The sequence below is a fragment of the Hemiscyllium ocellatum genome, chromosome 10 (genome assembly GCF_020745735.1).
Source record: "Hemiscyllium ocellatum isolate sHemOce1 chromosome 10, sHemOce1.pat.X.cur, whole genome shotgun sequence".
In the NCBI taxonomy this organism is placed as follows: domain Eukaryota; kingdom Metazoa; phylum Chordata; class Chondrichthyes; order Orectolobiformes; family Hemiscylliidae; genus Hemiscyllium; species Hemiscyllium ocellatum.
In genome coordinates, this window is record NC_083410.1 from 20,592,075 (window position 1) to 20,609,051 (window position 16,977).

At 44.2% G+C, this 16,977-nt stretch overlaps 1 protein-coding gene across 5 annotated transcripts in view; it reads right to left on the reverse strand.

Annotated features, from left to right (window-relative positions):
• Positions 1–16,977, reverse strand: part of ltbp1 (latent transforming growth factor beta binding protein 1) — a 371,964-nt gene that overhangs the window by 85,723 nt on the left and 269,264 nt on the right. For all 5 annotated transcript variants that reach the window (XM_060831324.1, XM_060831322.1, XM_060831326.1 and 2 more), the window contains 2 exons: positions 6,696–6,821; positions 456–599 (listed from right to left, as the gene is read on the reverse strand). In XM_060831324.1, the coding sequence (XP_060687307.1) occupies positions 456–599; positions 6,696–6,821 (270 nt within the window). The remainder of the gene's footprint in view (positions 1–455; positions 600–6,695; positions 6,822–16,977) is intronic.

The following is a 16,977-nucleotide window of genomic DNA, read 5'->3' on the forward strand; positions in this document are numbered from 1 at the left end:
TGGAAAGGGAGCAGAATCTGAAGCTTTTCCACTGCTGCAGTGAAACAAGAGCTTTGCTGTGTGAGAAAGGTTAGCAATACCCTTCAAATTAATGCAAAGTGATACTGTTGTCACTCTCAAAGGCATACTTCAGAAATGTGTATATTCTAGAATAGCTTGCTGTTACTGCAAAAGATGGTTCAGCGCCAACAACAACAGAACTAAATTCCGTCCGCTAGACTTTCAAACCAACCCCGAGGTATCTATCCATAACAATATTTCAGATATTATTAAGTGCTGTGAAACTATATATTAGAATCTGAGCTAGGTGTTAACATGTGGAACCCAGGTCCAAGAAAGAAATCCCTTCCAAATGTTCCTTCTTGCATTTACCCATTCTATATCCCAAGGATTATAGCACAAAGAAGATAAGGTTACACTGTTTGAATGGACCTCAGGGATTTTTCTTGCCATACCTGGAGGCTCAGGGGAGTGGCACTCCCCGGTCATTGGGTCAAATTCCTGGACATCATCTGGACAGATGCAAAGGAATGTGCCATCCACATTCTCACAGAGAGCTTCACCACAAACTCCGCTGATCATTTCACACTCGTTTATATCTGGAGGTGAGAAAGGGGGCAGCATTAAATGAGAAAAAGGAACAGCCCACACGCAGTGCCATCTCAATACTTCCATAACTGACGTTTCCGCCATCATCTGTACTTCCACTCACATTCACACATGGCTGAGATGATCATGTCTCTATAATTTTGAGGGGAAATTTTGGTTTCAGAATTGGGTCATTTTGAGAACCTTGCAACTTACACTCCAGTTCCAGCTCAAAACAAAGGAGTAGGGAGGAAGTTTGCAAACTAACCTGTTCAAAACAATTCCTAATTCTTTCTGTAAGGGAAAAATTCCCAGGATGGGTTGAGCTTTTGGATTCAAAGTTAAAATTGCAAAGATTAATTCCTGAGTAGGTGCAATCTCCATTGGACGATCATCAGGGACCTTGGATGGACAAGTCTTTCCAAACACCAAACTTATGGTGGTGGCTCAGTGGTTAGCACTGCTGCCTCACAGCGCCAGGGACCCAGGTTCGATTCCACCCTCGGACGACTGTGTGGAGTTTGCATATTCTCCCCGTATCTGCGTGGGTCTCCTTCAGGTGCTCCAGTTTCTTCCTAGTGCAGGTCAGGTGGATTGGTCATGCTAAATTGTCTCCTGGGATGTGCATTCTAGGTGGATTAGCTGTGAGGAATGCAGGGTTATGGGGAAGGGGGGGGAGGGGAGGTTGGGTCTGGGTCTAGGTGGGCTGCTCCTCGGAGGGTCAGTGGGCCGAATGGCCTGCTTCCACACTGTCACAATTCTATGAATGCATAAAATACAGATCCAGCACATGTCTCTTTAGGTTAAACATATACCAGCACCGTCATAGCACTAAGATTTGTTCCTAACATACTCTAATCAAGATTAAACAAATAATATCATCTGCATCAAGGTCACACCTCCACAAACTGCGTGTCATTGGAATGCTCTGCAGGAGATATGAACCTCAATCTAATCTCCACAACCTGGACTGAGCACAAAATGCACTGGCGGGGTTTACATGCTCTTACAGGTGTGCTTTCAACAGGGATTGGGGGGAGACAGACACCTAAAATCATGCAGATGCCCAGCTCGAAACCTTCCCATCCATCCCTGAGCTCACGGTCACAACTAGGTGGGGAGGTGAGCATTAAGGTTCAAAATCAGCAGCTCAAACATCACAGGTACATTAAATTCTACCCAAGGGCTTGTCACAAAGAACTTGGGGCAATGGAGCAATGGATCATGTTGTGACCTTGTCAGCACCAAGTGCCCCCTATTGAAGCAAACAGCTGACGGAATTCCAAGTGAAGCTCACTTGAATTGCATTCTTACGGACTTGAATTCCAAACCTTATCCTCAATCATCTTCACAGCACACTGAGAAAAGCTCTGGGCTCTGCTTTCAGGTCCAGCATTACAACCAACAAACTAACTTGATTCCCCGTGAGACTAATTTGATACATTGTTTATTGAGCAGAACTTTCCACAGAGAAGAATACAAAAAAAAATTAAAGTCACTGGTGGTGCCAAGCAAAAGTCAATCCTGACACAAAAGAATTAAACCCAATCATTTTTGTTCCATTTTCTTCAGAGCCAATTCAAGGATTGATTTAAAACTATGCAAGAAACGAGTTCCATGTGGAGGCATGTGGGTTCATCCACTTTGGGTTTGAAAGTGCCAAGCCTGAATATCTCCAGGGATTTGTTTGTCCGTGTCCCATCGTCAAGAGAGTTGTGATGGGGGATTATGGGGAACAGAGAGGGAAGCAGGATTGAGACTGTAGTGAGAACAGCCATGATCTTACTGAATGGCACAGCAGGCTTGAAAGGCCAAATGGCCTACTCCTGTTCCTGAGCTTTATATATCTTGGTGCATAGGTGAACAAAAAGCAAAATGGTGGTTGTGTTGCAGTTTATCCCAATGGGTTTGCAAGGCCAAGGTGAGGAAGTCTTACTTCTGCTGACCAAATTCTTAGTCAGGTCCAAACTGGAGAGAAAAAATACACATAAAAAGCTGCCGACGCTGGAAATCTAAAACAAAACACACAGATAGCTGGAGAAACTCAGCAGGTCTGGCAGCATCTGTGGAGAAAAAACCCTTGTTCCAGCGACCTTTGTTCAAATTTTGCGTACTGCAGCTCAGGAAAGGTATATTGATCTTGGAAGAGGCAGCATGGATTCACCAGCTGTAAGAGTTAGATGATGAGAAAAAGTCACATCAAATTTAGAAGTTTGCTGGGCCAATGACAATTTTCAAAACTGAAGTTGAGAGAATTTTGTAAAGGGAAGGCTTTGAAAGATAAGAAATATGGGATGATGCAATGAATTCGGGTCTTTCTCTGTAGTGATCTAATAGAGGGACAGGACACACTAGATGGGTCGAAGGCCCACCATATTCCCACCTGAGGATGATGTGGATGCTAAATAGGTGTATGACAATGGGAGGTCCTCTGGGTCCTTAAGAGGCTGTGTATTAGTCCAGCTCACAGATACAACAATCTGTCCACCTTGAACAGCATGATCAAACTACAAAGCATTGCTGTCTTTGTACACTCATGTGGGATATTGATTTTTTTTTAAATTTCACATATCTACAGTTTCCCACACGTTGAACATAAACTTAGTCAGATCATGTGAGGGAGTCCACCATGCTGGCAGAGGTGGCAACATCATGAGAGGGAAGGGGAGGCAGGAAACGTAACCCCTCGCTGTTTTTGCACACTTCCTGGCAGTGTATGCCAATGCCCAGGAAGTGGCTGTCTCCCTGTCCCCTCACTCAGGTTCTGTAACACCGTGCAATGGGTGGGAAAATGTGAGGAAGTTTATCATATAAATGGGAATGAAGATACCACTGATAGAAACTGCTGAGCCCAAAAGGTCACACTGCTGCTTATTCCATGGAAATCCACTCCAGTGTTTATTTTCTTTAAAGATTAATACCGCTCAAGAGGCCTTTTATTTGTAAAGCCAACAACATTCAGCAGGAGATTGCAAGGATTTAGAATTACAGCTTTAAGTCCCACTATTCTGAGTTTACCAACTGAGCAATAAATAAGCTATTCTGAGCACTTTGTTGATGGGTGAGAAATCCTTAGCAGTTTATCTTACATCGCTTCTGAAATGATTTGGAGGTGGCCGGTGTTGGACTGGGGTGTACAAAGTTAAAAATCACACAACACCATGCTATAAATTCTGTGTTAGGATTGAGCCCTCCACTATCACCTGATGAAGGAACGTTGCTCCGAAAGCTAGAGTGCTTCCAATTAAACCTGTTGGACTATACCTGGTGTTGTGTGATTGTTAACTTCACTTCTGAAATGTGCATGTTACATGCCACAAAGAGAGCAATAGAGTTTGGGTTCACTTTAGGTAGACAACCTATCTAAAGTTGGGGGTGGGTGGTGGAATTTAGCTCAGAAGATGTATAGAGAGGAAAATTAAAATACAAGTACCCCAATGAACTAAGGTGTCAGAGCTGGAGTGAGCCATTGAGCCCATCAAATCTGCTCTACCATTCAATGGCATCATGGCTAAACTGCATTTCCCCCCATAACCCTCAATTCTCTTACTAATTAAAAATCTGTCTCCCTCAAGTCTTAAAGATATTTAATGAGTCAGCCTGTACAGCCTTCTGTGGTCAGGAATTCCACAGATTCACTACGCTCTGAGAGAAGAGATTCCTCTTCATCCCTGTCATAAATGGACAACTCCTTATTCTGAGAGTATTCCTTCTGGTCTGAGATTCTCCCACAAGGGGGATAACCTACCCAGTCAAGCTCTTTGAGAATGGCATATGTTTTAATAGGTTTCAATAAGTTTAATTTGTTTCAATGGTATCAATAAAGGAGCAAAGATTCACGACTTAAAGGCTGGAAGCAGCAGCTACTACGATACTAATATTAAGCTTGCACCTAATGATACAGTAATGCTAATAATTTTAATTTAAAATAATTACAACTCATTATAAATCTTTGCTGCACACAGCTCCATCTTTCAAATTATGACAAACATTTCCACATTGCTCTCAGTTCCCTAAATAAATGCTTTTCCCCACCCAGAAATGGCAATGTTTAATGCAGAGATTTACAACAAGTAGAGCAGCTGTGTAAAATGTCTCTCCTCTCTGTGAGCATCTTCAGTCGATTTGCAGACTTCCAGCAGGTGACTTGGTCTTTTTCTGTTTGTCCTATCGAGCCACATCCCTCGCCTCAGACCAGCCTGTTTACAGATCATGAGTCCCACTCTCAGTGTCCGCTGTGCCAGGTGGGCGTAAAGTACAAGTTTCTACGGTGGAACCTCCATGCTGTAAATGTGATTGATGACGTGTGTGCCAATCCATCATACTGACTAAAGGAACGAGGTGTTGTGGTTTGTGCACTGACACACAGACTGGGGAGTGATGGACAGCCTGTTAGACTATGTTTCAGAATGAAATTGGAGCACTGGGATTTCTCACTTGAGATATACACTGCCTGACAGAACGAAGAACACTGGCCAGTGAAAGCAATTTTTCAAAAAAAAACTAGTCTGCAAAACAGGCCAAATGTCTACAGAGCTTTTTTGCTTAAGGAGGTATTTTATCAAACTCCAAGCAGCGAGTGTGCGTATCCAGCACCAGACAGTATTTCCGGCAGCAGATACTCTAGTCAACCAGTTCCCCATTCCAGATTTGGAATTTTATCCTTATAGGTTTACGCTTTCACTTCTTTTGTTTTTTTACAAATAAACTCTGCTTTCACGTTTGATTAATTCTGCTTCATAAATGTCAGGAAATAAATTCCATTTGACGAGCTATGGCTGCAGCTGCAGCAAAATACAAATTATTGCCGACTTTAGGTTTAATAAGCAGGTTCGTTTTCTCCTTAAGTATTCAATTACTGTGGTTTTAAGATGGCTTATTAGATTGCACCACTTCCAACAAGTGTTTCCAATCTCCCTCGCCAAGTCCAATATCTCTCTTCAAAATCTTCTCCTTTTCTCATTTTTTTCAGCTTCAAGTCTCCTAGAAACCAAGGGTTGGATCTCAAACCTGGATGGCGGGAGGCAGGCTGCTTGGAAGAGGGAGCAACAAAGGGCTCTCTATCAGACAGGGCAATCTGTCATAATAATGCTTATCCAATGCTCCCCATTGGGCTTGTGGGTTTTGGATGAGGATGGGATCAGTCTCAGTAGTGACACTTTTCACAATCAGATAATGCCTAATCACTAGGACAACTGAGAGGAGGCTAGTCCAGTCTGTTAATCCAGACGTGAGCAATAAGTGTTGGCCCAGTCAGCGACATCCACAGGCCGTGAGCAAAATACATGCATCTGGCTCTTTGGCCTCCCTGGAAATGGCTTCCAAAATAAAGGAAGACCCCAGTGAAGTGGGTCACAGTTAACGGAAGCCCCATTTCGGAAAACTGTAGCTGGATTCCACCCAAGTGTATGACACCCCACGGACATCGAGCAAACAGATAAGGGGGAGAAGCTAGATGAACACATGGTTGGGAATAGAAGGATAAATGAATGGGTTCTTGTGTGAAATAAGTTGAGAGGAGATTTGTGTGTAATATAATTTCTGGTAGGACCTTCTGGACTGTTTACTGTAAATTGAAGGTGAAAGCAGAATACCGCAGATTATAAGTGGAATTATTTGCTAGTTAGAGCTTAGTATTAAACTCATAAGAATGGATTCAGTGTTTTCAGTAAAAACTGATAGACCCTTGCAGCTATCTGTGATTTGTACAGAATGTACAGAGTGCTTTATTTCCCTTAATATTTCCAGGTATTTAGTATTTACATTTAGAAAGTTAATTTCAGTCTTTGCGGTTTGCAGTATTAGCTGCAGCCATGTATGAAAGCTGTCGTGTATTACGTGGACACGCTCTCTACCATCTCAAGGGAGCACCACGGATTAAAATGACTGAGAAAAGTGCAAGCCTAGTATCTTCTCTCAGACTTTGATGCTGCTGTTCTCTGTGCTCCAGTCTGGTGATCACACATAACCACACACTATCCATCCATTCTTTAGCTATTGAGCTTCACTGTTATCCCTGGAATGTGCTCCGATCCTGCTGCAGGTTGTCTGAACAGAGTCCATGGTTCAGCCTTTGAAGCATTACTTGGCAAAGAACAGGAACTCACCCACACAGCCTTGCCCCTCCAGTAGATCCTGGAAGCCCTGGTCACAGAGACAGCGGAAGGACCCAGCTGTGTTTTCACAGAATCCATGAGTGCCGCACACCGTGCTGTTTGCACATTCGTCGACATCTGCAAATAAGATGTTACAACGATCAGCCTGGCTCCAGGAAACATATATAAAAAAATTAATAAACCGTACTGTGAAGGACAGGATCTACTCAGAGTAAACTGCTCGGGAGGGAGGCAGATATCACAATCAGCTGGTCGAATTGACTGTCATGTGAAGGTCTCAGAGCAAAGGTCAGACCTGAAACTAAACTCGTAATGTTAACATAACTCCAGATATTTCGAACTAACACTGAATATGATGGACTCTGGTTTCTGCAAGTATTATTGCATCGTAATAGTGTACCTGATCAACTATCCAACCTGTTCTGTTTGAATGGGGAAGACGATGGGAGCTATGGGGCCACAAAGGAAAATGAGTAGGCTCAGGGAGAACCTGACTGATATTTAATGAATAATTCAGCGCATTTGAAAATGTAATTTTATCTATTCCCTTTTATTTCAAAAGTGCCTGCGGGAAGGATTAGGGTTTATAAATTGAATAACTAATAAAGCTCCATCAATATAAAATGTTGAGAAATCTCTCAGGGGCATGGCAGAAATGTTTTGTCAGGTTAGGAGGTATAAGTAAGCCCCTTTTTAAGTTAAACCTGAGACTTTCTCTTTCTGAGGTGCCACATGGCAATGAAGACTGAGGTCAAGTAAAGTGTACCCGAGTGTTCCACAGTCAGACTGCTCTCTACCACTCCACATCATTCAATGATATCCCGAAACATTCACTAGAAGAGCAGCCTATTGTCTATCCTTCCTGCTGCAGGGATTGCTCTCACCAAAGGGGGGGGGTACATCTTTACTGCAACCGCTGGTTAATAATCAAAGAAAAGAATGCAGAAAATTTAACATGAATGTTCCAAATGAGAGCTCCATTCACAGTAACCCAGAAACTGTGCTTGCTCTTAAAAAGCAAACATGTTATTGTCAACAGAGCCTGCCATTGGCTATGGATGACCACCATTTGTTAGCTAAACCAAACTCAACAAAACTCCTATTCAAGCTTGTTCTGGCCTGCACATTTGTTCCAGGTTTCGACCATCGTTCTGTTTCAGACAGTGTTGTACTTCAGGGCATTTTCTGTCCTAAGGTACTCAATGCAATGCAAGCTGGAGTTAAAACTTTTCATGAATAATTCTGCCGAAAAGGCTTATTGGAGAACGTCGAGGTTGTACAATATGTTGGAGTTTGACCGTACTGCTCCACATTTATGATTACTCTACAGTCAGCTATGTAGCCACAAGCAGGCGGAAAGGAGAAGCTCAGCATCTTGACGAAAGCAGGCCGGCTGGGAGAAGCCCGAGTCCTTTCAGTGCAAGGGGTTACCTTTAGCCACAGGGCAGTTGTGTACCTGAGCAGCTCATCGGAGAACACTGCATCATCAGGACAAAGAGTCGGGGGGAGGGAAAGCATCAAAGTGCTGACAAAGAGGATTGTCTGGAAAGTATAACGATGGGAGATTGTGCAATCTTAAACATAAAACGCACAAGGGGATCTGGCTCATTTCAGCAGTGAAACGGTGTCACGTTGCAATGGCACTTTCACTGACATGAATTATAACTCTCAGTGAGGCGTTCACACATCATCTTTCTTCTTTGCTGTGAAGTGGCTCCAGCGTCTCAGTGAGACTAAAAGTGGAGACGTAAACAGGGTCAAGGGGGGAGCAAATGGATCTCCAGATGCAGCCCAAACACATCTGCTGGCCCCTGACCCCTGACCTGCAGGTTGCGAGACAGCAGAGTCTGCTCGGGGGGAGGGGGCGCGACGTGGGAATTCACAAGAGTGAACCAAAATGGGACAGCAAGAGGGAGCCCTGGGGGCAGAGGGAGCCTGGCAGCATAAACATCACTATCCCACTGCACATGGCTGAGCAAGAGCAAGGATTGTGAGTGGGGTGGGGGGATAGAAAAACAGATGAATGATCTTTTGGTGTCAGCTGAGGGGCATGTATTAGCCAGGACACCCCCGGCCTGAAGCACAAAGTCTAGGCTGCCACTTTTGTGCAGACAAGAGGAGGGGATTTCTCGATTGTAGCTGTGTAATCATTTATTCATCAATTAGCCCCTCAAACAGAAGTATCTGGTTGAGCTTTACATGCACGTAACTGACTCCACATTCCAACAGTTCCAACAATAATTCCACTCCCAAGGGTCTTAACTTGCTGTGAACCACACTGGGAGAAAGTGAGGCAGATGCTGGAGATCAGAGTCGAAAAGTGTGGTGCTGGAAAAGCACAGAAGGTCAGGCAGCATCCGAGAAACAAGAGAATCGACATTCACAGCATGAGCTCTTCATCAGGAAAATGCTCAAAACATTGACTCTCCTGCTCCTCGGATGCTACCTGACCGGCTGTGCTTTTCCAGCATCACACTCTCAACTGTGAACCACGCTAGAATGGCTTGGGGGGGATTGGAGGGCTCTACCCAAACGCAAACCTTTCTTTTCCTTCACGACATGGTCTATTTCAGGAGCCAACATGAGAGGGATTTCAGATAATGCACTCCACTGTGTGGTGTGGGGTTAAGCATTGAAGATGCAGTGTGGGACTCCAGTAGTGAGGCTATAAGACCCTGAAGAGCCCACTAACATTGTCCATGAGGACCACAATTGATGGCGCAGTGGGAAATGATCCACTGGCCTCGGTGGTAAGGCAGCGGTGCCCTCCAATCGTTCCAATTGAATAATTCCCCTCTTTCATTGTGTCTCCAAACTAGCTTCAGGAGAGATAACCTTCCATATCCTCCACTGAGTTCAGAGAACAGAACAGTACTGTACGGTGGGTGTTTTATTTGATCCCAAAACAACTTCTTATCTCATATTCTCTGAGGCCACTATTGTTCACCTCGTAACATCATCCAACTGAGTCCTATCTCAGCTCATGTGCTGCTGAGGATCTCGCCCAGACCTTCATTACCTCAGACATATCCATTCCATGCACACCCAGCTGACCTCCCACATTCCCTTCATTGTAAACTTGAGGTCATCTCAAATTCTGCTACCTGTTTCTTAACATCACAGCCAGTCCTGTGTCAACACCCTCACATACCGTGCTCACTAACCTATACTGGTTCCTAGAGAAAGTGAGGACTGCAGATGCTAGAGATCAGAGCTGAAAATGTGTTGCTGGAAAAGCGCAGCAGGTCAAAATTCACCTGCACCTCCACACACATCATTTACTGCATCCGCTGCACCCGATGTGGCCTCCTCTGTATTGGGGAGACAGGCCGCCTACTTGCGGAACGTTTTCAGAGAACACCTCTGGGACACCCAGACCAACCAACCCAACCACTCCATGGCTCAACACTTCAACTCCCCCTCCCACTCCATCAAGGACATGCAGGTCCTTGGACTCCTCCATCGCCAGACCATAGCAACACAACGGCTGGAAGAAGAGCGCCTCATCGTCCACCTAGGAACCCTCCAACCACAAGGGATGAACTCAGATTTCTCCAGTTTCCTCATTTCCCCCCTTCCCACCTTGTCTCAGTCAAATCCCTCCAACTCAGCACTGCCTTCCTAACCTGCAATCTTCTTCCTGACCTCTCTGACCCCACCCCCACTCCAGCCTATCACCTCACCCTGACCTCCTTCCACCTATCGCATTTCCAACACCCCTCCCCCAAGTCCCCCCTCCCTTCCTTTTATCTTAGCCTGCTGGACACACTTTCTTCATTCCTGAAGAAGGGTTCATGCCCGAAACGTAGACTCTCCTGCTCCTTGGATGTTGCCTGACATGCTATACTGGTTCCTAGTCAAGCAACATTATGGTTTTAAAAATTTTATCCATTTGGCTGAATCTCCCACAGCCTCATCCCACCCCGCCTTCATAATTTCCACAATCCTCCCAAATATCTACACTCTCTAATTCTGGCTGTTTTGCTTCCCAGACTCAACATGGTGACTGTGCCTTCAGTTACCAGGGCTCTGAGTGATGGTATTTATTCCCTTAACTCCTCCACCTCATCTTCCTTATTTAAAACACCCTTCAAAACCCACCTCTTTGACCAACTGCCTCGATAACCCATGTGGGTTGAAGTCTTACTTTGTTTCACAATGTCCCTGTGATTAAAGATACTAAGTAAATAATTTGCCATTGGTGTTAAAGAGGCAGTTTTACAAATTGCTAATCCATCATCTAGGAAGGGTATAGGAAAACAAAGAAACTAAATGCAGAAATAGGCCATTTGTCCCCAAGAGCCCGTTCCACCATTTGACGTAGAGTCACACAGCGTGGAAACTAACCCTTTGGTCCAGCCAGTCCATACTGACCATAATCCCAAACTAAACTAGTGCCAGCTGCCTCACTTGGCCCATATCCCTCCAAAACTTCTTATTCACATGCTTATCAAAATGTCTTTTAAATGTTGTAACTGTACCCGCACCTAGCACTTTCTCAGGAAGTTCATTCCACACACAAACCATTCTCTGTGTAAAAGATTTGCCTCATATGTCTTTTTTAAGTCAAGAAATCCCCCAATCTTGGGAGAAGATACCTGCTATTGACCTTATCTACACCACTCATGATCTTATAAACCTCTGTAGGGTCAGCCGTCAACTTCCTACGCTCTGGTGAGAAAAGTCCCAGCCTAACCAGTCTCCCCTTAAATCTCAAACCTTCCATTCCCAGTAACGTCCTGGTAAATCCCTTCTGAACCCTCTCCAGCTTAATAATATCCTTCATATGGTCATGGCTGAGCCTCTATCTCAAGGGAATGGAGGAATAATCCAGCACACTTTAACATCACTGTTGCTTACGAAAAACAAAAGCAAAAAAAGCACTTTATATGGAAGAAAAGCAGGAAGACTTTTGCCTGCGGTAGATATAACAATTTACGTCTTCCAGACAGTAATTGAGACTGATCAAAATCCCGTATGCTCTGAGGTTGTAGATTATTGATCAGGTAAATAACCACCAAGGGATTCCCTACCCACACTCATTGTCCCATTTCTCAAATATTAACAGACCACACACTATATGTAACCATTATGGGCTTGAAATTCCTTCCTTGACAGTTTTAGGTAAAAAAGGCAGTGAGACTGTACTGCAGCCAACTAAAATGATCAAAGGAACCATTCCACCACTTGTTTTTACTTCTAAGAAGAGGAAAGTTCCCAGGATAGGGAGAAAGAGCTCATTACCATGTCAAAACTGACGGGACCTTTTCTATCCGTGCAAGCCTCAGGAAAGTAGATGCAGCAAATTTGATCCTGAGCCCAAATTCACATCTTTTCTATATTAGTCCAAACTGGTCCAATTTGACCACTTCCTAAGGAATTAGTAACATATTTCAGCTGCAGCTAGAACAGGTCTGCAGTCCTGTTCAGGATTGAACAAGGATCAAAGAGGAAATCAGAAATGTTAACTACAGAATCAGAAGTTCCCAAGGGGCATGACGAGGAGCAGATCTCCTGAATTTGTAGGCACATGGAGTCACAGAGTCAGAAGTTTTCAGCAAGGAGTAAGGCCTTTCGGCCCATCAAGTCTGTGCCAGCTTTAATTTTCCTGAACTGTTCCATGGTCCCTAGTTGAACACTGGCTGACCACATTCCATTGACTCTTTATTATCGTCTTGATCTAGGATTGGAGTCTCCCTATAGCACTCCTCTCTCTTGTGACATTGTCAAGTTCTGGTTCAGACAGATTGTGAACAGGGAGTGTATGACTTACTGGTGATGTCACACATATACAACAAGGTTGATCATCATCCTGAGGGCAACAGTGAATCAGCAACCCATTTTATACCCACTCCAATATTCCATTAAACTTAACCATTTAACCCAACATGCTCTCCCTTTGATTGCTGATATTTAATGCACTATTATGGGTTGCAGAATGGATAAGGGAAATGGGAAAAGAATCAAGGATGATAGGGCTCACGTTTGTGATAATTGGCAAAAGAAGCAATAATAACATCAGGAAGAATGTTTCTAAACTGGGACATGGCACGCGATGCTCAGGAATCTGATAAAGCTATCAAGGAATTACAAACTGAATTAGATTGTTAACTAAAGAGGAAAAATAGACAGAGGTTAAAGGGAGAAGACTGGGAGTGTGGAATGACACTAGGCACATTACTAATTGGGGGAGAGAGAGGTACAGAGAGAGAGAAAGAGAGAGAGTGAGAGAAGGTATGATCAACCCACAGGCCTCCTCAAATATTGTAACAATTATGTGATTATGAGAATCCCAGAGTCCCTGCTTTGCTGATTCCAGTGCCCATTACTTGACCTTGCTCAGTCAAAGGGATTAAATCTTCTTTAGTCAGGTGCTGCCTAAGAACCACAAATTAGCTCTTTAGTCCCAACAGATTATTGAAACTCAGCCTGCAGTTCCTGGAATGGAGGAGCCAAATGGGGTGATTTGATGGAGGGTTTTATGGTTTGGCTCAGGCTGAGTTTTGAATCCTTTTACTGTTGGAGGGGCATCCAGGAGAAGCAGATCAAACCTGAAAAGCAGAGCCAGGTCACCCACAAGTGACATTCCAAAATATTTCAGTGCACAAAAGGTAGCAGAAATGTAGAACTCTTTGACATAAAACGTGACAAAGGAACTCACTCAATCAATGATTTCACATAGAGTCATAGAGTTGCGCAGCACAGAAACAGAGCCTTCAGTCCAACTCGTCCATACTGACCAGATATCCGAAATTAACCTCATCCCATTTGCCAGCATCAGGCCTTTACTTTTTTCACCAGTTAGCAATAAAAAACATTGTGGATTTGGATCCAATGGGCTGATATCAGATTGGAAAGTCCATTGGGTAGAAGATTGATTTTACACTCCATTTGATTTTACTCTTCACTTACACGCCTCTCAAAATTATTTACCACTTAAAACCCACCCAATATCACTTCTCCTTTATACCTCGCGCACAGTTACTCTTCATTCAGCGCCCACAAACACAAACGCTGCTTCCCAGCCACTGACACAAGCTGTTTGACTGTTTGAGCGCGAACAAAATTGTTCCCCTATCTTGCTGTTGTATTTGACACTGAGAAAAGTTTTTGACTAAATAGTCACTCTGTTACCGAGACTGCCTCCTACTGCCTGTCTCCACTCATCTATTGCTGAGACTCTGAGATGAATTATCTGAGTGAGATTTGTTTGAACTAAAGCTGGAAGGAGGTATTTAAGAGGGCACTGGATTATTATTTGGATGTAAAAAATCTCCTGCCCTAGGGTATGGACAAAAAGCAGGAGATTGATACTAGCTGGTGCAGGCACAACAGGCTAAATAGCCTCCGTGTGCAATTCTCTGTTAAATATTTATGGAGTTAAGGCAGATGGGAGCAGCGCACAGGTCGGCCATGCTCTGACTGAACAGCAGAACAGACTCAAGAGCGTGAATGGCCTCCTGCTGTTCCTAGCTTTGCACAGATGAGCTCAGTGTGGTCTGATCTGACCAGATGGTTTCCTTACGCGAAATTTAATCTCAAAGAGTGGACTCTCACTGCTAACCAGTTCCACTACTATATATCTACCGTAACAATGTAGTGAGAGCTGAAAATGGTATGGAAAGCCTGAGGTGAAAGGAGGAGCCAGCTGCAGTGGACAGAGGGGGAGAAGGTGGGGCTTGAAGAAAATAAATGCAGAAAGGAATGAAGTTGACAGGGTGGGTGGGAGGAGGGGCACTGCCACAAAACTGCTGTGGGTTTTTACTGACAGGTATCTGGATTGGCGTAGCCACAAATGCCACACCTGAAGTTGAAGACAAGATTTAAAACTCTTAATTAAGGCAATTTACGCTGCTTTTATGCTGCTGTTTATTTAGGTGAGGTGCCAGGAGACCTCTGGTCATGAGCCAGCTCCTAATATTGACATTAGTGCATGTTATTCCCACAGCTCTGGGATTGTGCCGAAGGGATAAGGCAGCTGGCTTTAGCTGCAGGAGTGCAGGCAATTGTCTCACAGAGAGCCCCCACTTCCCACCTAATCACAATCACTGGAAAATGAAGCCCTTGTCAGCCCGACGAAGGCACTGGCATTCTGCCAGTCTTGAGGAAGGTCTGTTCCCCAGCTTTTCTCTACAATTTCAGAAATACCAAGGCTTACTGCTCATTCTCAAGGGCGGAGGGGGAAGTCTGACCTTTCTGCTAATCTTGACAGGAATACTTCTGGATTCAAACGGCCTCAGTTCCATCTACTAATAATTGCCTTTTTCTGCTGACTGAGTGTCAAAGCACAAGTCAACAGCCATGTAATGTCCTTCTCAGCTCTGGGCAGAAGAACTCAATGGCTTTGAAACTCCATTTCAGCTTCAGTTTAGGGAACATCCAGGTGACCACGAGGAGGGCCAGGAAAAAGAGCACTTTGTAGTTCAGGAGTCCATTATCATGAGCATTGCTTTCAGTAAAGCAGAACAAAGAGATTTCAGACTCCTTTGACAAAGTACCTGTTCCAACCTGAACTTTATAACTTCGATTTCCACCTCCCACCGAACGGCAATGACTGTGGCATGCCCATCCTATGCTTTTTGTTTCACCCATTCGTGTTCTTAGTGGGGACACTCGCATCCCAACTGGTGGTAAGCTCATTCTTAATGAAGAGCTTAGGCTTGAAACGTCGACTCTCCAGCTCCTCAGATGCTGCCTGACCGGCTGTGCTTTTCCAGCACCACACTCTTTGACTCTGCCTTCCTGAAACGCTCCAGTCCCCAGCTGTGGGTAGACCTACAATCCTGATAGCTGACAGCTACAAGATTTACACCCAGCGACAGGGAATGAATGGCAATAGAGTTCCAAAACTGGATGATGTGCAGCTTGGAAGAGAACTTGTAGATGCTAGTATCCTCATGCATCTGCTGCCATTTTCTTCCAGGTGGTGGAAGTCATTGGACCACAAGTTGCCGTCAAAAGAGACTTAGTGAGTGATTCCAGGGCATCTTATGGACAGCACATATTGCTGCTACTGAGTGCTGATGGTGGAGGGAGTAGATGCTTGTGGATGTGGGAGCAATCAAGTGGGCTGCTCTGTCCTGGATGGCGTCTAGCTTCTGCAATGTTGTTGGAGCTGCACATGTCCAGGCAAGCGGGGAGTATTCCATGCCACTCCTGGCTTGTGCCTTGTCCATGGTAGACAAGCTTTGGGGGGGTCAGGTGTTGAGTTACTTGCTGAAATTTCCCAGCCATCTCAAACTGACAATGCCAATACAGCTATTCTTGGACTATGCTAGCCTACAGTTAGTTTTGGGATAGGGACCAAGAGGGTAAAACACACTGTGTGTCTTAAATGTGTCCCCTTTTGGCATTCCATACAATCAGGGTCAGTCCTTCTCTATCCGCTCTACTTTTCTACAATTCTGTCTTTTCAAAATATTGTGTATTTTGGAATATTTATCTCTGGCCTTGGTCACATTCTAACCAGAGATTACTATCTCTGTAATTGTGATTAAATCAAAACTATTTGTCTCTATTTGTGCTGCCAGTTCATTTATTTTATTTACAAATGTGTTGCAAATTCTGACAAGGAACCTAAATCTTTGTTACTGACCTTTGCATTCACCTTATGCACTGATGAGCTATTACTGCCTTCTGTCCATTCCTGGTTTCATTCTGATGCTGTTCATCAAAATCGTGACAAGGCTCCATTCAACTTCTCTGTTTAGATTTCTGCATTTCCCTCCACCTGTCATCCACTTTCTTTGAGCTTAAAGCCCAGTCCAAGGTCCTTGGTATATACTGATCAGAGCACAGATCCCAGCTCAATTTCAGTGAAAGCATCCAAGTGGAACAGCACTTTAGTTACATTTGTAATTATTGACAGTAATGACTATCATGACCTAGTTAGTCAATAAAACCATGTAATTCAGTGAACCAATTTTCCCACCTTTAGCCACAGGTCACCATTGCACCTTGCATCCACAACACCTTCAGATTCATATCCTATCATAGTCCATCATTATCACCTTCACAGCACTTTCACTTGAACAAATGTGGATTCATTAATGAATGCGAGCATGGACTTGGCAATGGTACATTGTGCTGAGCCACCTTGGCAAGAGTTTTTTGATGAGGTCACAGAGTGGTCAGATGAGGGCTGATGTGGGTTGATATGGGAGCTTCCGAAAGGTGTTTGATAAAGTGCCACACTCTGAGGGTTGTCAGCAAATGTGAAGCGCGTGGAATAAAATGGAAAGTGGCATCATGGATATGCAGTCAGCTGTATGGT